The sequence below is a fragment of the Rhododendron vialii genome, chromosome 6a, assembly GCF_030253575.1.
Source record: "Rhododendron vialii isolate Sample 1 chromosome 6a, ASM3025357v1".
NCBI lineage: Eukaryota > Viridiplantae > Streptophyta > Magnoliopsida > Ericales > Ericaceae > Rhododendron > Rhododendron vialii.
Window position 1 is genome coordinate 21,654,363 of NC_080562.1, and position 17,609 is coordinate 21,671,971.

At 35.7% G+C, this 17,609-nt stretch overlaps 1 protein-coding gene across 2 annotated transcripts; it reads right to left on the reverse strand.

Moving 5' to 3' along the window:
- Positions 1 to 10,519: 10,519 nt before the first annotated feature.
- On the reverse strand, positions 10,520 to 16,238 carry LOC131329407 (NAC domain-containing protein 30). Of its 2 annotated transcripts, XM_058362511.1 has the most exons (4): positions 15,954 to 16,238; positions 14,232 to 14,408; positions 13,762 to 14,033; positions 10,520 to 11,337 (listed from the first exon to the last, which is right to left on the reverse strand). In XM_058362511.1, the coding sequence occupies exons 2-4, from the start codon at positions 14,392 to 14,394 to the stop codon at positions 10,783 to 10,785; spliced, it is 990 nt and encodes a 329-aa protein (XP_058218494.1). In that variant the 5' UTR covers positions 14,395 to 14,408; positions 15,954 to 16,238; the 3' UTR covers positions 10,520 to 10,782. The 2 variants fall into 2 exon arrangements, with proteins under 2 accessions (XP_058218494.1, XP_058218495.1); XM_058362512.1 differs by lacking the exon at positions 15,954 to 16,238 and having other exon boundaries at positions 14,232 to 14,611.
- Positions 16,239 to 17,609: the final 1,371 nt, after the last annotated feature.

A 17,609-nucleotide genomic window follows, 5' to 3' on the forward strand; every position in this document is an offset into this window, starting at 1 on the left:
CAACACGTTTTAGACTAATTAATAAAATGTAGTATGAAGCCTGTTAAGGAAAAATCAAGTGGACTGATCGACGGTTAATATTCAACTGAACACGTTTCAGAATACGCATCGCATACAGATCGTGGGCATGACAGTTAATGCAAGCAGGCAATTGAAATAATTACAACGTTGGGAACATGTGAGATCATGGAGAAGTAACCGCCTCGTGCAGATAGTGGAGCAAGAATAGGGAGCATGGAGCCACTTAATTCAAATCGAAGGAGGGAATTCCATATGATTTGAATTTCAAGTCGATGACAGCCTATAAATACAAGAATAGAAGATATTTAGAACCCCCAATCAATCGCCCAAAGGCTTCTACTTTTATCTGTACTTTACATTTCTTGCTCTAGGAGTAGCTTGTAACGTAACTGTCTGTTCGATTGTGTTCTCATAGTCGATTGACTTCTACCTCGAGAAATAATAAAGTCCATTTTGTTGTTCTTCTTCCATCTCCATTCACTTCATTAAGTTTGCTTCCAAAAAAGTCCTGAAATACGGCAAGGAACCAAACTCCACCACCACAAACACCCACATTTCCAGCACGCTCAACAACTCTTAGTCGATTCGTCTACTGTAAGTAAAATAAACAAACACACACCCAACTGCCTGACAACATGCTGAGACAAATAACAATGAATAAACAAAAATTATGAATGATCAACTACAACATGGTTATGAGACCCTCGTTATAGAACTGCTCTTCACACAACAATTGGAGGCCTGAAAAGTGAAAAGATTCAGATGACTTACAAAAAAAAAATAAACCAGAAAATGTTGTGTATGGCATGACAACCCATTGAACACACCCAATCGCGAAGAAATAACCTTGACCTTGAGTAGATCCAAGATCCATAAATACAGAGACGTAAAAAACATGGGACTATGGTCAAAATCATAGCAGTTTCTAATTTAGTAATGGCTTATGCCTGGGGAAAAGGCTGCAGCAGGGTGGTAATTGAAGAGTAAGTAGGCAACGCATCAATAAGCCTAACGTATACATGTCCGACACGTATTGGATAAGTACACAACACTCTCCAAAGCCCAAACACTTGTGTTAAATACGTACACACCATGACAATTTCCGGAAGTGTGCCGGACATACATAAATATATTTCAACTTTTTAAATAGTATATCTTAGTCAGACGGACACAGTGTGGACACTCTAAGACACGTTTGGGACACTCTAGAGACACGTCAAGTACACATTAGGAGGATGAAGTGGGAATTTTAAAAGTTGGCACATGGTCCAAATTTCCGTCGCTGTTTAATTCGTGAGTACTTGTACAACGACCGTTGATTTGGATCTTTGTAATGTAACACTAGTTTTATTTTTATTAATCTTTGTACTATAAAAATTAAACATTTTCTAAATATTTATATGAATTCCTAAGGCACATTAATATATACAATCTATGCAGGCCAATATTCGACGTGTCCTCAACGTGGCCACATCCTAGTTTTTAAGAGAGCATGTCCGCGTGTTTGTGTCGTGTCGTAGCCCCTGTTCTATCTATCCATCTTTCAATGAAGCTATGGGAAACACCAGCCTAATGCACTAACAGTTCTCAAGGCCCGAAGGCTAGGTTTGGATCATGGATATGCGCAGGTAAAGGAAATCTAAAGGAAAAGAACCTATTGTTTCTGTATTTGTTTTTCAGCCCATACTTTCAGACGGGAGCTGTGTTCTAAAATAAGGAATTAATCGACAATTAATCGTTGATGGGGCCCATTCGATTAGGTCCAACTAACGATTAATTGCCGATTACTAATTAATATGCACCGATTAATTGCCGATTATTCGATTAATCCAATTAATTGCTCGAGGTGGCCGACCGACCGACTAGCGCCTAGCGACTTTTAGAACATTGGACGGGAGAGGAAGCAAGAACAAGCAATAGAGTCCAGACTAACGATGTCACCAAGAGGCAATATCCTTAACACTTTCACTGATAAGGCAGATTGGATATGCACCTGAGCTGAGAATGAATAGTATCATGGCAATATCAAGCATTAACAATCATATAAACACATTCAATACAAATATTCTGTGGCACAAACTTAGCCTCAAAGTTCCTCTCTCATTTGATATTAACTTCGCATACTGGTTCTCAGAAGTCCGACGCATACGGAATTGCACGCGGAACTAGAATGGAAAATCATTTGCTCGTTTGGTTGCAGCCATATATTAAGATATCAAAGGGAGTAATGGAGTACCATAGAAAAACCATGACTTACTAAGTTGCTAGAGAAGTTAAAATAGTTCCAAAACAACAAGCAGCTTACCATGAGTGGCCGAAATAGCTGCAAATGTGTATTTCAAATGGAAGAGCTAGTTGCACCACCTTGTCTCTGCTGAAATGATGATCCAACATACCTATGGGGTATGTGAGATATCTTGTGCCAGGCTTCACCTCTCTCTGTTTGACATCGATTCTCGAGATCGGGACAATCTCCAATAGACAATTTTAATTACCACGTTCAGATTTCAAAACGTGATCAGAAATACACGAAATAATGCCAACTAAATTCCATGACAATACAACAAAGAAAACCCTGGAATTTCTCCACAAAAGGTGACATACAAGGCATAGGCACTATGAAGCATTGACACCTCTAGAGGTCGAAGTATCACAGTGCCGGACACGGGGACATGGTGGGGACACATATGAGACACGCCACGTGGCGTGTCCCATAATTTAATTTAAATTTTTTACGGGGACATTGGGGGGACATGGCTAGGGACAAGAAGGGGGGGGGGGGGGGGGGGGGCGCACTGATGGAGGGACGGCAGGGGCCAAACTGTAATTATTTTTAAATTTTTGGGGCCAAATTGTAATTTTAAAAAAATTTATGGGTGTCAAACTAAAATTATTTATTTATATAAATAAATATACACGTGGCGTGTCCCCCCGTGTCCGTGTCCGTGCATCATACAACATAGCTCACTATTAGTTGGCATATGTAGCGGTCATGTTCACCCCTTGATCTTGCTTTTCTCCTTTTCCTGTTCTAGGCATAAATAAATAAATAAAGAGAGAACAAGATAGATTGGTAAGTTTAAGCCAACTATAAGCATCACACATAATTGAAAATCCATAAAACAAAAAGGAAAACAGATATACCACTTTCCCAGGTCTGGAACTGTAAAAGTCCTCGTACATTTGATCAATTACTTTGATAGCTGCCTACTTTATGAAACTTTACAGTCAATAGAATTCCCATATGCGTGGAATGCAGCCGTGTGAGAAGGCAACAAACATAACCAGAAGTTAAATAGGGACATGTATCCAAGAATCAATCCAACCTTGGATTTTGGACACAGCAAAAACTCCATGAATTTGATTTTGTCGTAGTGGCCAATAGATTTTCTTGTTTATGCAGGAAGAAATAGTATACATGTCTATAATCGCAAGTCAAGACAAGGAATAGGCCATACAAATCAAAAGACACCTGTTAGCATGTATTCAACAAGCAAAAATGATCTGAAATACTGAACTGGTACTCATACTGAACAAGAATATGGTTGTCGTTGCACTTGGCAGAACATGTTCGATTGTTGCATGCCCAACCCTTTATCATACAACCAATGCAGTGTCTCACAGTTTGGAGGGGAATACCAACATAAACCCAGGTCGCTAGCAGATAGATGTCTTAGACATGTGTCTCAAGAATAATTGACGGTTTCTTTTCCTCTCTAACAAGGAAGAACCATACAAGCAGTGGCGGAGCCAGAATTTTTGCCCATTGGTTTCATTCAAGGAGTCATTCATAATTTTACCCCATAGTCTCATGTCGATGCCCTGTTTAGTTTTTTTTCCTAAAATTAAATTCGTGCCATTTCAGAAGCTCCCCAAATTTTTCGCAAACTATACCATGCAACCCCAATTATCTCAAAATTGAGTGGTTTCATTTGAAACAACTGATCACCTTGCAGCTACGCCCATGAATATCTCAAAATTGAGTGGTTTCATTTGAAACAACTGATCACCTTGCAGCTACACCCATGAATACAATTGAGAAAAGAGAGCCTCTTCTCGCGCGCCCCCCGCCCCCGACACCCCCCTCCCCCCGGCCCCACTCCCTTTCCAGCCTTGCCCCTTCTTTTTCTGTTTTTTTTTTTTTTTTTCACTTTAACTAGTTTTTTTTTGGTTTTACTTTTAAAAGTAAAAAATTATTGTTTTATTTTTTTTAACTTTTACTAATTTTTTTTATACTATTAAAAGACTTTAATTACTGTTTTAATTTTTTTTAATTTTTCCTAATTTTTTTGTTTACTTATAAAAAACTTTAATTACTGTTTTTTTTTAAACTTTTACTAGCTTTTTTTGGTTTTATTTTTAGTAGTTTTTTATTTTACATTTAAAAGACTTCTTACTATAATTTTAATTAATAAATGAATAATTAAAATATAACTTATACTAACATAACTTGAATAATTAAAATATAACTTATACTAACATAACTTGTACTAATGTTAATTAATCAAACCAAACATAACTTGTACTAATTTCATTGAAGAGTGAAAATACATGAAAATTCAATTTCTAATCAATGTTTCCACCAAATTCTGCTCCTGTCCCTCTTGGTCTTGTCCCCATTATTTCTTGCCACAAACTAATTCGTATTGCATAACGAGCAGCCCATCTTTTAGCTTCGTCTGATGAATTGTTCCACCACCATATTGGATAGGGTGGTACAGGGTAATGAGGCTGCAAGAAAAGTTGCACAAAGTGATTGTTCCCAACACGGGCAATAGCTATTTCAATGCGCTCTTGGGCTGGAATTGGAGGGGATCTCAATGGGAAGTGAGTAAAACAACCTGAAGGAAGCCCATCAAATGTATGCAGAACAAGGTTGTACGCCGAAGCGATGACAACTCCCATACTCATAGCGTCCATCCAATACTCATAGCGTCCATTCATTATGATCATTGAAGACAAAATGATAAAAAAAAATAAGATCTTTGCATCGATTCAACCGGATTGAAAATTGAAACACTTAAATAATATTAAATAAATAAAAATGAAAAAAGATATTAAAGTTATTATTGCTAGGGTATAATATTAAATAATTTAAAAATACATATAAAGAGTAAAAAAATAAGTGTTCCGATTTTTAATTCGTTTGAACCTGTGCGGAAATTTTATTTTTCTTATCATGTCATCCTAAATGGTCATAATTAATTTTTGGCTCTAAGGCCTTTCAATGAGCACCCTAAGAGAGACCTGAAATTAAATAATAAGTCTTAGGGTACTTGTTGAAAGGCCTTCGAGCCAAAAATTCATTATGATCATTGAAGACAAAATGATAAAAAAAACAAGATCTTTGCATCGATTCAACCGGATTGAAAATTGGAACACTTAAATAATATTAAATAAATAAAAATGAAAAAAGATATTAAAGTTATTATTGCTAGGGTATAATATTAAATAATTTAAAAATACATGTAAAGAGTAAAAAAATAAGTGTTCCGATTTTTAATTCGTTTGAACCGGTGCGAAGATCTTATTTTTCTTATCATTTCATCCTAAATGGTCGTAATTAATTTTTGGCTCTAAGACCTTTCAATGAGCACCCTAAGAGAGACCTGAAATTAAATAATAAGTCTTAGGGTACTTGTTGAAAGGCCTTCGAGCCAAAAATTCATTATGATCATTGAAGACAAAATGATAAAAAAAACAAGATCTTTGCATCGATTCAACCGGATTGAAAATTGGAACACTTAAATAATATTAAATAAATAAAAATGAAAAAAGATATTAAAGTTATTATTGCTAGGGTATAATATTAAATAATTTAAAAATACATATAAAGAGTAAAAAAATAAGTGTTCCGATTTTTAATTCGTTTGAACCGGTGCGAAGATCTTATTTTTCTTATCATTTCATCCTAAATGGTCGTAATTAATTTTTGGCTCTAAGGCCTTTCAATGAGCACCCTAAGAGAGACCTGAAACTAAATAATAAGTCTTAGGGTACTTGTTGAAAGGCCTTCGAGCCAAAAATTCATTATGATTATTGAAGACAAAATGATAAAAAAAACAAGATTTTTGCATCGATTCAACCGGATTGAAAATTGGAACACTTAAATAATATTAAATAAATAAAAATAAAAAAGATATAAAAGTTATTAAGTAAATTAAAAAAAAAAAAGAAAATGCCGTGGGTTGAGCGGTTGAATTGCCGGGGGCATTTTGGTCTGGGGGGTGGGGTCGGGCGGGGGGGGGGGGGGGGGGGGGGTGGTGGTGTCAGGGAGGGCGCGCGCAGAGAGATTTGCTTGAGAAAATTATGCATATATACTAATGTAAAACAACCGAGGAGATAGAAGAATCGAAAGGAACTTACCGTGGAAATTGAGAAGCAGCATAGCATCAAACCATCACCAACAATGGCACAGAGTTTAGATCGGGCAAAAATTGTAATGATTTTGTGAGGAAGAAAGTTTTGTTTCCTCCACTTGGGGATTCAGTATCGGCGTCCTGGAGAACCTCAAAGGTGATGATGTCAATTACGCGCTTCTCAGGATCTCTTAAATGTGTGATCTCAGGGTGTTTAGGATCCGCAAAATTGCAAGTCAAGATATAACAAAAGATCATATTTCCCAAGTGAACCAGACAGGACGAAAGTTCACATGCTAGTAGTATATGCTTAATAGCATCACCCACATCCGAGGATGATGACAAGAATGCACTATGGTTGAACAATCCCTTGGCCACAGTTTCAGGAGGACTCAGACGTTGGCCGAAATGCAACAAGAAGGTTACGATGAAGGGCATAATGGGTATCCTCTATAAACTGATCTCTCCCGCAAAATTCGTGTCGGGGAACTCTGCACTGAGAGAAACTAACCCAAACCCATGTCCAAATCGAAGGAGAACACATCATTATTCACAGCTACAAGGAAGATCTTACCACCAACGATGGCATGGCCACAGAATTAAAAGTTCAAAGGGGGGTCGGGGAGGGTCGACCATTTATCAGACTCTATATCAAATACCCGAAATCGCGATAGCTTTCTTGCACTGCGTGAAGCCTGAATTGGCATAAATCTTTCGGTGAGCCATGAATGCATATGGTCGTGGCTTCCCGGTGCTCATCCGGGTACCCTTCCTCAACAACTCGGACGCAACGGTGGTAGTGGCGGTGGAGATGGCTTTGGTGTCGAGGACGTGGACATCTGGCGGACAAATGGCCATGGGATCCCAATAATCAAAGTTGATTTTATTTGCAAAAAAATACAACTTGGATTCGAATTCAACACAACACATAGCTGATGGGTATTCTCCGGAAGGAAGTTGGAGGATGGGATAAATAGCCTTCTCCAACTCTCTGAACTGGTTGCAAGGCTGCAATGGGGGGTCGGGAATCTTGACAGCTTACGGACCATAACGAATTGGACCTGCTGAGTACCAGAAGAACATGAACAGAGCCTTCGCATCTTCCGCCTGATTGTGATGACGATGACGGAGATTACGGAGACCATGACCGTCGCGGCCGCCGCCGAGGATGATGATAAAGACGGCTGGAATAGTGAACGTGACCGCCGCCTTGGCGGTGAAGATGGTGATCCGATCGAACCAGTAGTAGCCGTCATCGATGTCTCCCTGCACGCAACTCCTTCCCTCCGCAACTAATCTGATCTGATTTACAAAGAAGAAAATAATTTAATAGTAGTATGTCGTAATTACGCTGAAGAGAGGACATTAAGAGCAAGTTTACCAGCGCTAACAAGAGAAAAAGTTACTTTAAGCTAATCAAGGAGAAAAATTTGCCCCTGCAGAAGAGGTAAACTGCAAGCTAGAAATTCTCCCGCTACAGTCGTTAGCTACTTTTACCTCACAACTGTTCACACTCAATCAATACTTTATCAATTGTTTTTCTTCTCCTGCTCAACCGTTTGGCTACAACTGGTTAGTGAAAAATGATAAAAATAAAAAGATAAAGGAAAAGATTGAAAAAAATGTATATTTTAATTGATATTAGGTAAAATAGATAGTATTGGTGTAGTTGTGGAAGAAAAAGTTGATATCTAAATTAGATTTGTAAACTATTCACAAGGTAATTTACATAAATACTGGTGTAGTTGCTCTAAACAATCTAGATTTCTTGAGACCAAAAAACACACACGATTAGCTGCTAACCCTAGAGCCATGAACAACACACACGATAAGTTCCTTCGGGAGTAAAATTTCTCGGAGTTATCTCAGACCATTATTCATTTTTTTTATCCAAAATTAATTAAAATTGATTTAGTTTCGTTTTTATCCCTTAAATTATTCCCATTTTTGTTATTGCATCCCTAAACTATGAAAACAATTTATTCCATCCCTCAACTTCCCAATTGCAACCAATTTCTAATAGATAACACTGTTATTTGCTTTTTAATGGAAAACAATCAATTTTTTGCTTTTGGACATAATTTCGTACTTTTTAGATTGCTCTCATCGAGACAAATGATTAAATCCAGTAAAAAATATCATGCAAATCTAATAAAAATCCAGAAAAGACGAATAAACCCCATAAAACGAAGAAATAAGTTAAGTTTAAAAGAACCCACCCTCCATGTCAGTTTTGTTGATAGATTGACATACTTAAAAATTAGTTCTCATAGTATTTTTTAGAGCATGACAGTTTTACAAAAATTGACATGTGTTGAAAAAGTATATATGATGTGTGAAGAGAGAATTGTTAATTTTTATTTTTTTCTTGAAAACTTGTACTCCCTCCGTCCCAAAATTTTTTTTTTTTTTGAAATTTGTGTCATTTTTCATTACTTATATCTTTCAATCTATAATGTTTTTAAAAGTTTGAAAACTTTGTATAATAGAACTAATCGAAAACTATCAAATGAGATCCATATTGCATATTTTTTGAGATTTATATTGAAATATATAAGGAATTGAAATTGGCACAAATATAAAAAATTGTCATCCAATTTGGGACGGAAGGAGAAGTATTTATAGAGTTAGGAACTAATTGGAATATTGGGCTTGAATTGAAATTTTTCAGCTAAAATCTTCGGGGTTACAGGCTGCTAATCGGGTAGCCCATCAAGCTGGGATTCAAAACCTCTAGCCCAAGCCCTTCCGCTCTTCCCATAGGGATCGGGTGGGGCCTAGGGCCAGCCTAACATCGGGTCCAGGCCGGCTAATTAAATCTCAACGGGCTCAGACGGACTTCGGGCTACTTAGCCAAATTTACACCCCAACGGGGTTCAACTGTTGAGATTTAAGGCGTGTTTGACTTAACTTAAATTTTTCTAAGTACAGTTCGACAGGAAAAAAAAATAACACGTGTATGATTGATTAGACACGTATTGGGACATAAGGCTCGGTTTGGTTTGGTTTACGTGTATGATTGATTATTCACAGTGATTCAGTGAACTAAACATTTGTCAAAAAGTCCAAATAATAAGTGTATTATTTTCTAAGAGCATCCACAATGTAATAATCAAAACTAAAAAATTGTTAAAGTTAGCAATGTTTGCTCAAAAAAATACTCACATTGTAATAACCAAACTTAACAACCTCTTAGCAACTCATCAAATTTTGGTCTTTGAATAATCAAAACTAGCAATCTTTTTGCCAATAATCAAATCTAATGGTCCCCACATTTTCTCAATCAAATACATTCATCATTACATAAAACCATTCTCTCTCTCTCTCTCTCTCTCTCTCTCTCTCTCTCTCTCTCAACAATGTTCCCAGAAAATTATTTTCAAAAACTGTTTTTTTTTTCAGAAACTTAAAAAAAAAAAACAGTATTTACAAAAAACTTTTTTTTTAAAGTGTTTTTACACAAAAACTATTTTTTTTTAAAAAACAGTTTCTGAAAGTTTTTCAAAATTTTTTTTTTTAAAACTGTTTTCTTTTTGAAAAAAACTATTTTTAATTTTTTTTTCACTAATTACTATTTTCTTAAAAAATTGTTATTTTTTTCAAAAAGAGTATTCAAATTATTGTCAAAATTTTTAGTTTTTAGAATTTTTTTTAGTTTAAAAAGGTGATGTGGCAAGTTTTGGTTATCCAATTTTGATTATTACATTGTGGACCTTTACATTATTAACCTTAGCAATGTTTTAAATGGATAATCAAAAGATGATGTGGCAACTTTTGGTTATCCAATTTTGATTATTACATTGCGGATGCTCTAAGTACGTGTATTATCGATGTTTAGTGGTTTCTTAATTATTGAACTTTTTGTCAAAAATTTTTTGAAGTACGAAAATATGGAACGAATACTTGAAAATTAAAGTTCAAATAAGTTGACCCTAAAGACATAAAAAAAACACAACGATGGATTTTGGTACGTAAATCTTTTGCAGAATACTCCCTAGCTAGCTACTATTAATAACATGCATTAATTATTCACAGTGAACTGAACATTTGCTTCAAATTATGTACAGTAATAAAGTACAACCAAGAAAATCGAATGCTATAAAAGTTGCGGCTAGCTCTATCTGGGGCAATCCAAAATCAGTGAATTCAAATATTCTAATATTGGATGACTTAAAAAAAGTACACTAAAAATGATGAATTAACAAGTCCACTAAAAAAGATGATCACTTCAACCGTACCGGCCATCATATTAATTCTGTGTAAATTTCTTTGGAATTAAACCTCTAAAAAAGATCTGAACCTCTCAACAATCTTTTATGAGTCTGTACCATATAGTACTCTTATTAGGATAAATTTATTTTCTTGTACAATATTATACTATATGCAAACTTTAATTTGCTAGCTACAAGTCCGTAAAGCATGTGAAGAGATGGCTTGCATGGTTTTGAGCGTGAAGCTGGTCATTTTCCTGGGAAACCAACGAAAAATTGGAATGCGAAAATGGTGGCGGTTCAACGAACTGCAATTCAAGCAAATCATCCAATTTTTTCCAATCCAAATACTGGCTAACTTGAGTAGTAGTGCTCCTTTCATGATCTTCACAATCTTTAATGATTTTGCTGCCATTGTGATCATTAATGCCAGTAGTACTAGTGTGTGTTCCAAAACTTGTTGAAATGGTAACGGGAGTACTATCGGTGAGCTGATTTTCGAGTAGTTCTTGTTCTGAACCAAAGGGTGAGAGAGGAGGAAATGGAGAGATGACTTGATTCGCATAATAAGCAGCTGGGTTTGTTGGGTCTGAATATAAAGGCCGCATGCCGCTATCCCTCGTATTATAATTGTAATAATTAGAACGATTCCAGGAACCGAAACCAGCTTGCTTGTGATTTGGATTTGGATTTGGATTTGGACCAGTTGGTTTCTTGAATGCCCGGCACACCACCCATCCTTCTTCCTACAGTAGTCATTTCAATTCATTAATTAATTAGCTTATATTCATCTGAAAATTAAATTAGATTTAACGAATGAACAAAAGTTGAGTACATGCATCACAAAGGTGCATGGTCTATATATGCATAATGATCGATCACTTGTTAAAATTTGCAAATTCGAACCACAATAACAATGTTTTGGTTTGAAAACGAAATGCCAATAACATACAGTATATTAATTTTATCTATCTTCATTCTTCAAAATAATTAATTCAATTTTGTATCCGAGTATCATAACAAACTAGACATATATGAACGGTCATGTTTTGATGTGCAGAATATTTCGTATGAACCTACGGTCATGTTTGATGATGTGCCAAATATTTTGTATATTCATCCTCAACTATGATCTCTCTCTCTCTCTCTCTCTCTCTCTCTCTCTCTCTCTCTCTCTCTCTCTCTCTCTCTCTCTCTCTCTCTCTCTCTCTATATATATATATATATATATATATATATATATATATATTCTTTACTTGTTGTAAATATTATAGTATTACTCAAGTTAATAAATTATCTGTTCTTTAAAAAAAAAAACCCTTTAAATCTAGAATAAAAAGTTGAAAAGAACTGAAACAATATTGATGTAGAGGAGTAATAAAGTTGCCTCAGGCTAAAATTCCATTATAGTACTAGTAAAGTCCTAGATCTAGTAAGAATCTAAATGCGTGTAATTTACAAATAAAAAAAGGAAAAAAAATTAAGGGCAAATAATAAAGTTTATACTTAAAAAAGCTACAATGATCCTTGGACAAAAATAACTACCAACAGATTTTGGAATTCTGAGAATTCATAGAAGCTAAAATATGTCTAAAATCTGACTCTACGTCGTTAGCATTTATAGAGAATCGGAAATTTGAGTCTTTTCTGAATCAAACTTTATGTCGTTAGCATTTATAAAAGCAAAATTTAAATTTTTTACAGAAACACTGCGTACCGACTTTCATTGCAGTTGAATCGTTAGTTTATAGCAATAATAATCAACTTTATCTGTTTCAACAAGAATCTAAAATTTAGAATTTAAAACCGAATTAAAGCTGCAATCTAAAATATGTTTCCACAGTTAAATCGATACTGTCTAATTGATCAGCTAATTCTTACTCATTCGGGAAGATACAAAAAATTGAGAAAATAGGAAGAAAAAAAAAGTTGCTAAAAAGAAAAAGTTCAATGTTTCATGAATGAAAATTACTAAAATGTAGTCCTATATGCACCAGTAGAACATTAGATATACTACCAAAAAGCTATAATAATGTTGGAATCAAAATGAGAATTGATTGACACTTCACTTTTGGCTATTGGCACTTGACATTTTGTCTTTATCCTACATAAAGTTACCAATTACCCTTTATAACTTGGTGTAACTTTATATATGATAAAGATAAAAAAAATGGAGTGCCCATGACAAAAATATGAAGTGCCAAAATCAAAGAATTAATCAAAAGCACATTGAATATGCTGGAGGAAGAGTGAAGTCTATATATATCAGGCAGGTATATATATATATATATATATACACACACATTATAATGTGGCATCCTAAGTTTTACTTTTACATAAGCTCCTTTCAGATGGAATAATAAAGTAAAGACGAGACCAATATCAGCATGCTTTGTCTCTTCAAAGTAGTAGTACGACTTCATATTCCCCGCGCGCCTTCCTTTTTCCCACTAGTAGCTAGGTCAATATTTCTGAACCATTTCACTAAACCAATTGGCTCGATCACTTTGGCCTGTGTGGCAGCCAGGGTCGTTCTAAATAAAGGTCGTCATGTAACGTGATTTCAGACTTTTTGTACCGTTATTTGTGTATGTATTGACTAATACGATTCAATAAATGTCTCGTATTACCAACACTGTTACGTACGTTACATGATATCGCGATTTAAAATCCTAGTGGTGCCTAATTATAAGGTGTGCAGCTAGCTAAAAAAAGGAACCGTTTTTATATTAAACTTTTCTAGCTAGTAGTAAATTTTATATTAGCTAGGCTTTATTTGATTGCTTAGCTCAGCAAATTATCTCACCCATCAATTCAGGTAGCCCATAGCCGCACACCTACGTACATTAGCCTAAGCAAAACCCATAATGTTTTCTCGCACAACGACGACTCGATCGGAAGACTTTATATCCATTGCCTATATATCCAAAACCCCTCGCCCTTTAATTTGGTCCATGCATACTTGTTGTACTTTCCATTCATTAATAAATCAAATTATGAAGAAAACTTCACTAAACTCTGAAGAAAAAAATCAATGAGCACACAAATTACCAATGGATTTTGAATACGTTTTCCAAATTCATCCTTTTTTTATTTTACGAGTTCTCTGAACAATTAAAATAATTAAACACAAAAAACCATACGATATAGTATCAAGTGATTAAACTTGCCTGAGGAGGTGCATGTTCTATTGTTTGGAGACGATATTCATGCATGATCCAATCAGACTTTCTTCCGTTGGGCGCGCGTCCCTTGTAGAAGACTAGGGTTTTCCTCATCCCTATCAATCTGTTCTTCGAAAGTACAGCCTTATCTCTCCCTGTTGCCTTCCAAAATCCGGCAGCAGTGGCTCGATTCGTACGCGTTCCAGTCGGGTATTTTTTATCTTTGTGGCTAAAGAAATACCACTCATTCTGCTCTTCATATCCCAATCTGCACCTGTCTGTTGATACCAAAGAGCACATTTTAGATTCATGAAATTTGCAAGCGTTATTCAAAAATTACTAAACTATAGTACTCATATTTTAGATTCTTGAGTTGATGAAATTTTCTTTGTTGAAACAAAAAAGAAAAGGAATAGGTATTATTGGAATTAAGGTTAAAATTAAAAAAATCCATATATAATTACGCACGTACGTACCTTGGATGTCCCATGGTTCCATTCTGTATAGATCAATGTCGACAATGACATCCAAATCGATTTTCAGTGAGTTAACTTTTCTCTTGAGGTAGTAACCCACAAGCTCTTCCTCCGTTGGGTGAAATCTAAAGCCTGGAGGAACACACGATTCCATCTCATCCATTTATTAATATTCTCCTGAAATTCAATGCCAAATTAACCTATGAGCTAGAGCAAATGCTACGTCTAAACTGGTCATAAAAAAAAATTTGATAGCATTTCAGAATTTTCTAACCTAAGACTTTAAATAGAAGGAAACAAACTCTTAAGTACTAGATCCTGATGACCACTAGACGATACCCTTGGGGTAGGAGAAAACGGAATTACAACATGTTTCTTTTGAGGTTTGATCATGATTCACATGCATCCATTGTTGAACCTCAGGTCATGATGTTCTGATCACCTTGGAGGCTAGGGCAGGGACCCATCAGTGGTCCAGATCAATGTGTTCCAACAGTTTTCATGTCATTGGCAGACCAAGTGTAGGTACCCACCAAGAAAAACCATAGATAATAGACGGGAAAACATAGCTATTTTGCCTTAGTTGAATGCACTTATATTGAACACAAAAGGAGCCGAAAAGATTGACTTCATAAGGCACAAGCATGTTATGTTATTATTATATATACTAGATGTTGATGTGTATTAATGTAGGTTCCTTTGAGTGCAGTCCACTCCATTAATCCTTATGCTGGCGGAAAATGCTTCTACACCAACCATAGTGCTCTACCCTTTTCTTTCTTCCTTTTTGTTAACGCAGGGTATCCCGGGTCGGCTTACGCGTATCTTGAACTAATCCCTACAGCCCCTCCCATTTAGTACTCTACATACCTTATGACCACATAATTAGTCAAGTCAGGAAAATAACTTCCTACTTGTGTTAAATTAATAAATTCTCAAACTCTCTCTTTCTCTTTCTCTAGTACGTACTTCAGCAAATGATGGTAATTTTATAGGACTAACATGAGCTCTACTGAAGCTCCAAGTTACTCATAAGGTCATGTTTGGCATGGAAATTAATTAAGAAAAAGATCGATCTTTCAAGATAGATATATGAAAATCACAATATAAAATGAAGAACAAATAGGAAACAATGTTAGCAAGGTTAATGCATTAAAATATAGTATAATGTACGTGCACATCTACTGCTCCATCACACCTACGTTTACAATTTGGACGGAAAGACTTTGATCCTTAATTGTAGCTGAGATCGAAATGGAAAAAAGATGCATATATATATATATATATATACATACACACACACACACACTTCCTTTTGCCTTGCAGGCTAGGGTATAATGAAAAGAGATTTGTTTAAAAAGAAGTTCATAAAACAAGAATTGTAAAACGTTAACGGTACATGTTTTTTCGTGCTTTCCATAAAACAAAATCATATCATTCATTGAAAGCGAGAACCGAACAAAGAGATAAGCTTGTTTTTCAGAAACATTTACTGGTGAATCCGTATCAAGCCATCGATCTGGAAACTAGTATTACTGAACACTAAAGAAAACATGCATCGGCAACGACAACAACGTACACGCACGCAAGCTCGGACAGTGCAACAAAAACAATCAACAAATGAGTCATGATCTTTGCAAGTACTAACACGTCATTGAACGTCCACTTTAATTTTGTCAAAAAACAAGAAATCGCAGTTTGAAACATATATAGACCACTAACCAGAACCTCCGACCTCGATGCTCTTGAACTATCCTTTGAGAGAGAGAGAGAGAGAGAGAGAGAGAGAGAGAGAGAGAGAATGAATAAGGAGTTATCAAATATGTTGGCGAGGGATGTTGTTTGTGGAGATAAAATACGATGACATGGTACATGTATATATATACACAAAGTGAAGGAAGAAGGCCAGGAGAGGTATTGATTGCGCGTGGGGTGGCAAATAGATCAAAGCTTAATTTGTTTGGACGGCGTGGCACCAAATTTTCACGCCACCCCCCTCTCCCCTCCCACCGCAATATTGTTCCCTAAGATTTTGCAAATTACCACTTTATGACTATATATATATAATATAATATAGATACAAATAAAAGTATTTATGAACTTTGTCATTTCTCCTTAATCCAACCAAATCCAGCTCCTCGATCTTGTCTATTTGGTGCGCCGCCCTTGACACTTGTCGTGCTTGACGGGCTGCCACGTGGACGCTACACAAGATATATCCCAACCTGTCTGCATCACTCACTAATCATTGGGATGGTAAGCATTTTCTTAGGTGTTGCATTACTCTTTTAATCTGGCATATATTGGTTGAGACTTGAGAGATCGACTATATGTATGCCAAAGGTTAAAATCTTCGTTAATTTTCATTGGAAGAATTCTTACTCGTTAACATCATGATTATATCTAATATCAATCTAGGCGTTTTCGTAGATCTTAAGAATATTATTTTATTTTATTTTGATAGGCTTAAGAATATAATATAATTTTACACACTAGCTTGAAAGCCATATCCTAATATGTGTTTTACTATGTGTTTTACTATTGCCTAGCAAAAAAATATGTGTTTTACTACCTTATTCCTTTCTCGATGTACCCTTTAATCAAGTTTTTTATCAATAATATTTTCGCCATTTCAAAAAAAAAATGTGTTTTACGATATGTTAATAGTGCAAGTCGGTCGCAACCAAATTTAGCTAAATTTGTGACATCTTAATTACATGAGTCAAATATGCCAATATATGATATATGTAGCTAGATAGCCTACTAAATGTTAGTTTCATCAAGTAGAAAAATTCTAACGATCTAAATTAAGATCATACCGACCGTGTTCATTTGCTGGTTAGGCCTATGTTCTTGTTTATCCCTCGATCGATCATTCTACCTCGCAGCATTATCTGTGAAAATTATGTTTAGGCGAAAAAAACAATGGATCTATATATCTTGCTTCTCGCATGTCACTTTTCCGATCGATCATTTTGGAGGAAAAGTTTGTTTACTTTGAGATTATGGAACTTGTTGGTTTCTTCTTCTCATTATTATTATTACATACAATCAAGCGATAAAACTTAATTGAAAGTGCATAAATCAATGCAATTAGTGTGCATGAATCATATCGTAACAATTTTAAGTTAAAATAACATAGGCGTATAGTATAGTAAAGTGAATTACACATAATACATACATACGAGTGTTGCTACAGGGACCGAATTGGGGGACCGAATTCGGACCGACGGCCGCCGGCGGGCCGTCTCCGGCCACCGGACGGCCGATCCGAGCCGTCCAAAAATTCTAAAAAAAAAAACCGAGGGGCCTTACGCGGGAATCAACGTCATCCGAGGTGTGTAGGGTGCTTGATCGGAGCACCCCTTTTCGTGTGTA